General features: G+C 31.1%; 1 protein-coding gene across 1 annotated transcript in view; it reads right to left on the reverse strand.

The window, feature by feature from the left end:
* Positions 1 to 7,331, reverse strand: part of LOC105620019 (low density lipoprotein receptor adapter protein 1-like) — a 79,500-nt gene that overhangs the window by 13,407 nt on the left and 58,762 nt on the right. Inside the window, 3 exon segments of the mRNA XM_012201529.1 lie at positions 3,571 to 3,823; positions 3,934 to 4,045; positions 5,378 to 5,463. Coding sequence (XP_012056919.1) covers positions 3,571 to 3,823; positions 3,934 to 4,045; positions 5,378 to 5,463 — 451 coding nt within the window.

Genomic DNA, 7,331 nt, shown 5'->3' on the forward strand with positions numbered 1-7,331 from the left:
GTGTGTGTGTGTGTGTGTGTGTGTGTGTGTGTGTGTGTGTGTGTGTGTGTGTGTACAATATACATATATATATATATATGTAGATATATGTAAATATATATGTGTATATAATATGTACACGTTGCGATTCTCTCTATTCTGAAATTCGTTGAAATTCTACCATTTCAAAGGTTAAAAATTACGATGGAAAAATATTGATGCAACATTTTGTAAAATTTGATTCGATAATGAGAACAAGAGCTGTTTTAAAAGTTAACAGCAAATTATCTGTCTCAGAGAAAGTTCATGGAAATCAGTTATATCATTCTCTCTCGACGGAAGTTATAATTATAAAGTGAAATAAGAACTGTACATTGTATGATTCTACGATGAAAAAGTTTTAAAAAATTGCAGGGAGTTATTTATCTCGAAGGAAGTTAATAGGAAGTTAATAGATCCTTTCAACAGAAATTATAAGCGTTATAAAAAAAAACAAAAACGATTTTTTATTTGCATGTAATAAAAAAGTAGTCGAAATTTAGAGGAAATTATTTCTCTCAGAAGAAGTTGATGAATATCAATCATTTTATTTCTAAAAGTAATTATAACACTATAAGATAATACAATATTTTTATGCGTATATTTATATCAAATGATTCTTTTAAACCTCACATTATCACTCTCGTTGCTCTATACATTCAACATAATCCACTTGATTTTTCACAGTACAGAAGTTTAACAAAAAAAAATTTGCGAAATCGCTTTGTCGCTGCGATTCGTTCACACTGCAAGTTTTATGAAACGATATCAATAGTTGTCCACGCGCTATTGCCGGCCTCGCGGAAGTTTGAAAGTTCGCAGGCAGGTCTCTGTGCACCGTTATTGTCGAATGTGAAACTTTACCCGCAGAACAATTTTATAAAAGCGACGAAAACTCGTTACTAGTCGAAGCCCGTCATGACGTCTCGATCGAGAAAAGAAAATTCACGGTCCCACGAGCATCTCCTCGAACGTGTTCTTTTAGGAATGTTAGCGGTTTTGCTGCGACATGTCAAAAGTTATCGTGTATAGCACGATATAGCAATATATGTCCTCTTCGTTCTGATAGTCGCAGATCGACTAGGGAAATAAAAATATCAATGCAATCAAGTTGTCACTTCGTACAATGTATTTTTAAAATAGTTTGCTTCTTTTTTGACTAAAATTCGTATTGAAAATTTTAGATTGTATAATAAAAATTTTATAATAAAAATTCTTTTATTATAAAACTTTATATCTTTTTTATATTTGATTTTAGAAATAGCTATCTAAAAGACTCTACATTTTTTTATTTTTGCTCTGCTACAAGATGCTACAGGAATATCTGTTTATATAAAGACACTTTTTATATATAATTTTTTATATATAATTTTGCTCTTATCTGTCTTGCGTTTTCTTGTAACAGCATTCTATGAAAAAAAATACAAACAACATTGTACAAAATAATACTAAAATAAAATTAAGTAATTCGGGGACAATTGTAACAACTGATCTATGTTACTATCGTTTCTTAATTATTTTATAATTTATAGTAAATTTTTTAAATAAAAACCTAAATAAAAATTAACTCAAATATGCAAACCGTCAACGCAGATAATCATTAAAACATATTAAGATTTTTAATTTTTTATTTATAATCGTCGTTATAATCACTCTAACCTAGCTGATCTTTATTATGCGATTTAACTTTGTTTTAGTGCAAATCCAATGATATTGGAAAATTGAAATTAACATATCAAATATCAGTATTTTAGTTATATATGTATATATATATATATAATGCTTAAACATTCTTCCTTTTTTAATTAAACTGATTATCAATCAAGTATATTGAGTAATTAATGACTATTCACTTATTCAGATTTAGAGAGCTTACAGATTTAGAGAACGATGTTACTATGTCTTCTTGTTACTATGTCTTTGTTCCCAGTTTCCCTTATTCCAAATAAATTAAATGATTTTATTTATAAAAATATAATTTCTGATATTAAATCATTTTTGAGAATTAATGTTCAAATAATAAAATAGAAGTTATAACGCTTTTGAAATACTTAATGCAAGATACGTCATCGATCATCGAACGATATAGGAGGTAGGCGTTTCCGCAAATCGAGGCACGTGGGAAGACACGAAAGCGCAGGAAATGCGATCGCTGCCAGTCCCATTTGTATCAATTTGTCAATGAGCACTTCCTGCGCAATCTTTTTTTCTTTTGTATCACAGACCATCAATCTTCAGAGACCTTCTAACGTCCAAAGAGAGATCCTAGCTCGATTTCGCAATAAAGACGGTGGCTACGAGCGATGCATTTCTGCGAAAAATGTTGTGAAAATGAATCTCGGCCTGATATTATGATTATGAATGATATATATATATATATATATATTTATACAAAGCTAAGAAATTTTATATTAAAAATTATGATAGAGTGATCTTTCTTCTGTGAACTTTTCGCTGTAAAAGAATTATCTTCAGATTCGTCAAAGATATCTCAAAAGGAAAAAAAAAGGTGCACTTTATGCAAAATTTTTATATATATCTTATATTAATATATTGCAAATTATCGAGTATACAATATTTTTTATATACATACACTATATTCATATGCATTATATTAATATGCAATAATTCTGCATATCAGTACAAAGTATAATAAAATATTTAAAAAATATGTTTTTTTTATGTAAATGTATCTTTAACATTGACTGCCATGTGTATCCAATTGACAGTTATGTGATATCGCGTATCAGTTTGAATATTATTCATCATTTTCTACGTATTACTTTTATTTATATGTGAAGAACATTTTACATTGATTTTATATATCTAATATATTATAAATTCTGAAGAGTCTATTGACTTTCATTAGTAATCGAAGGATTTTTTATTTAAAAAATCATTTTATTGACTAAATTCGACTGTGAAAAAATTACTTAAAATTACATTATAAAAAAATTATTTAAAATTACATTATAAAAAACTTATAGCAACGATAAATGTATGTATTTACATACTTTACATTTATACACGTAGTGCATAAATAATATTTATTATATCCTCATATCATCCGCGTGTCTTTTACGCACACATAAACATCTACAAATATTTTGAAAAATATTAAATTGTTGATGTATCAATTTACTTGATTTATAAAAGTTAGATATAAAAAAATAATAGTATGATGTGTCAAAAGATCAATTGTAAAAATCCGTAGAGCAGTCAAAGTGTGAAAAAATTATATTATTCCTGATTTTTGTATGCAGACTACATGCTAATGTGTCGAGCACATTTCATAAAAAATATCTATATATATTCACATGACAGTCTGTTATTCCTATTACCCCTGTCTATTATTCCTGTTCTCGGAGAAGAACAATCGTTATCTTCGACATTGACATGATAAAATTCAAATGACGACGCGATGAATTCGCCGTGACGCGAATATATATTCCACGGATGTTCCTTTCGACGAAATAAGAAGAATTGACTCCGACGCGTCGCCTGATCGACGAGTATTTTAATATTTCAACGGCCGCGTTGACAGGGCGCTACGTGAAAGCCATTTCGCTTGCGACGCTAACAGAAACGCTGTGCCATCCAGCTGAAAATTTATGCGAACTGCCTCCATCCGGGGCGAGACGATGTGGAAAACCGATAGTGTAGCGCATGTCTCTGAAATTCCATTGAGAAAAAGCGACTAAGGGGTGACGGCAATGGAACGGGAATACTCTCAAACACCTGAGAAACTCTATATGCCCTCTATGAAATCCTAATCGTAAAGCCATGTGAACTATTGATTGATTTTCTGTGGAAATTTGTGACAATTAAATTTGACTCTATGTTCAAACTTTCCCTCTCCTCTTTGATATCGGGATACAAGCTTCTATTTGCAGACCGTAACGTTGACAAAGTTACCTACAGCTATAACGCAAGTTTCACGAGTATCTCGACGTAAAAGCATTTCATCGATCGAACAATTCTTACGTTTGCGTAAAGATATCCCCCCGAAGATATGCGGCTTTCGCGCCTAAAAATGGAAGGATTCATTTCACGATTCGTTTTACACCATCTCTCCTGGCCGAGGAAATTTTTATCGTAGCTCATGGCAGCAAGTCGTCTCTTTTCCTCGTGGGTGGAAGCAATTTGCGGAATGCTTTTCTCGCCTCAGACACGGGCTGAGCGAAATTGAGCCAATTACTCAGAGTTTTTCAACGATTACTATAACAATCGTAGGATGTGAAATTGAGAGAGAATGTGCGTGTATTTAGCTGCATTTAGGAGTTTAATTCGATAAATTCTCGCGCACTTTAATCTCACTGTACTCGGCAATATCAGTAAAACTGAACATGTATTGAACTGTGATCTAAATCTTTTCAGTATTAGAACCGATAGTGCGATTTTAGCTCCGCTCATCGAATTTTTATTTTTTGTATTAATTATATAGTACATAATACTGAAAATAATATTGTGATTATAATAACAAATAATTTTAACGATACAAATTATATGAAAATAATTTTTCATTAAACAAGGATAAGAAATGATTAAATTAAAACTTTCGATGGTTCTGGTGTTATAATTTAAAAACTGATGAAAGATCGATTCAGCTGTGGATTGGAACAAAGTCTTGATTGGTGGTTTTTCATCGCGTTGAACAACGGCGTGACTATACTTTTAACTTTATTTCTTCCAGTCTTTATTACTTTTAGTCTCATTCGTCCAGTATGTAGTATACGAAAAGAGAAAGAGACTTCATTCTTTGGGCTTTTTGTGCTTCTTGTGCACTAAAAGAGATATTTTTTTCTTCCTTTTTTCTGTTCTTCTTCAATAGATACCACAAAATGATAGGAATGGAATTGATGCTTCTTTCCCTTTCACTGTTCCCGTGAGTTCTCTTGTGAGATTTGTTTGCAAAACATAATTTTACGACAAGGAAGACCGTTGCATTTCTCGACATGCGTCTGTACGGTGTACATAGATTTGTTCTTTTCAAGGAAGTTTAAATTAAAATGGAAAACAATCTACAACGTCTGACAACAGATTAGATGCAAGATACAGCTCGAAGTATTCTTTAACTTTCTAAAACATTAATCTAATTTCTCTGTTGAACGAAATCCTTACAAATTAACTTTAATTGACTAAAAAAATTAAAAATAGAGATGGTGATGTTACAGTCCTTATACAATAAGTATAAACAATAAGTATACAATAAGTATAATTCTTTTTAATATTTCCGCTATACTATATATATTAAATAGCGAATTCTAATGATTATTTAGGAAATCGTTTCAGTAGTCCGATTTAGTGAAAAATATTGGGTATCTGCATTAAAACTATCTGCATTTGAAAAAAAATATACTTCCATAGACTTATGTATGTTTTTCTTTGTTTAGTACGAACGCACAAAGATTATCGGGGATTTAAATACTTTCCGTTGCATGCTCGCTAAAAAAGAGAAATATCCAATGATTTCACTGCGATTGTAATATCGAGTACCAGGTAGATCAATCGGATACCACACGCTGTGCGAAAGAGGAAAAACAAATAAGAAAACTAACGCGGTGGATGCTGAAGTGAGTTGCAGCGGCGAACAAGCGGTTCTCCACGATTCACTATACGATATTTCTATTGAATACGGTTTTCCATCCGAGCTATGCGTTTTCAAGCGTCTCTTCGAGTCGGTGTGTCCGCAACACACGACTATTACCACTGCGAGATATTTCTTTCTGTCCTCGTATATGCATACGAATGTTCTGTACGTAAAATCACAACTGAATCGTATCGCTGCCACCGCGAAGCTCGGTGAATATGAAATTATTGACGAGCAATCCGAGCAGGCTGTTCGTTCTTTCTATGCTTTTTATTTTTAGTTCGTAAAATTTTGAATGCAGAAGAAAATGCGTGACACGTCTTGCATAAAATTCTCATGTTAGTTTAAATTAATTTCAATATTTCAGTTACTGTCGTGATTAATTTTTAATTGCACTTTTTGCAAAAATACGTAATAAAATAATATAAGCATTATCAAAGCAAGTACGTACAATAACGTAATGTTTTTTAGTTATAAAATAACATTGCTGCTAACGAAATTCTCGCAATTTTAGAACTGTTGCTTATTTCAAAGCAATTCTAAAATCACGAAAAAATATATTTAAGTAAATTATATAATTATTCAACATTTTATATCATTTTTATTTAATTATTTTGATATACTATAAATTAATAGTAAAATTCTCGAAAGAAATTTTGTCTTACAATTAGTTTTTCCTATAAGAAATATCAAACATCTTGCATATGCTTTGCACCTGTTTTTAATATCTACTCTTATTAACGAGATAAATGCTCTTACTTTAAATGTAAATAATTACTCTAACAGTACCAGTATTCAAACCATCTGTCTCGATAAATAAAAGTGAAAGTATTTGTGCAGGTGATCAAGTATATTTCAAAGTGCTGGCTGGCGGAAATAACGAGTCGTACAGTATAATCATATGTAAACATCCAAACGTAAACACGATCACGGAGTGCAATCGTGAAATTGGATCGGCGAAAATTGGCCTGCGCATCGAATATTTTGTATCTTAACAAGATTATTTACAGTCATTAATAATAAAAAGGGAAATAGTTTTATTAAATAGATTTTTACATATAAAAAAATATGTGTAAAACGTTTGAAAAGTTTTGTATTTTATCACATATGTAGATTCTTCAAATTAAAAATCGATTTTTAGATAATAGTTATTATAGAATATATTCACAGAAATTGTTCAAGAATTGTTCTCAAAAAATACATACTTCATGATTTCATCCTTTGGTAAGCAATATTATTTAAGAAAAAATATTTTTAAACGAGTAATAATCGTATTGGACAGCGATTTCATTCTATCAAATATAAAAACTGCCATTGAGAAAGTCCAGATCTTCAAATCAATTTGATTTACGTTGTGCTATGAACAATTTAAATGGAGTGTAATTATCTGTCAGAAAGAGAAAGAAGGATAGAGATTTATACTTCATGGGCAAAATATAGCTCAATCCGATTTGTGCCCCGAAGGAATTTCCCTTTTACAAATAGAGATAGACAGACAAAGGGAGTACGGACAAGAGAAAAGCTATTCAGAAGGAAATTCTACAATTAATTCAAGAATACTGTCACTTGCAAATATTTTATTCTTATCTGATTAATCCGATTTATTCTACCCCACATAAAATGTGTGTGTGTGTGTGTGTGTGTGTGTGTGTGTGTGTGTGTGTGTGTGTGTGTGTGTGTGTGTGTGTGTGTGTGTGTGTGTGTGTGTGTGTGTGTGTGTGTG

Source organism: Atta cephalotes (genome assembly GCF_000143395.1).
Source record: "Atta cephalotes unplaced genomic scaffold scaffold00023, whole genome shotgun sequence".
Classification (NCBI taxonomy): domain Eukaryota; kingdom Metazoa; phylum Arthropoda; class Insecta; order Hymenoptera; family Formicidae; genus Atta; species Atta cephalotes.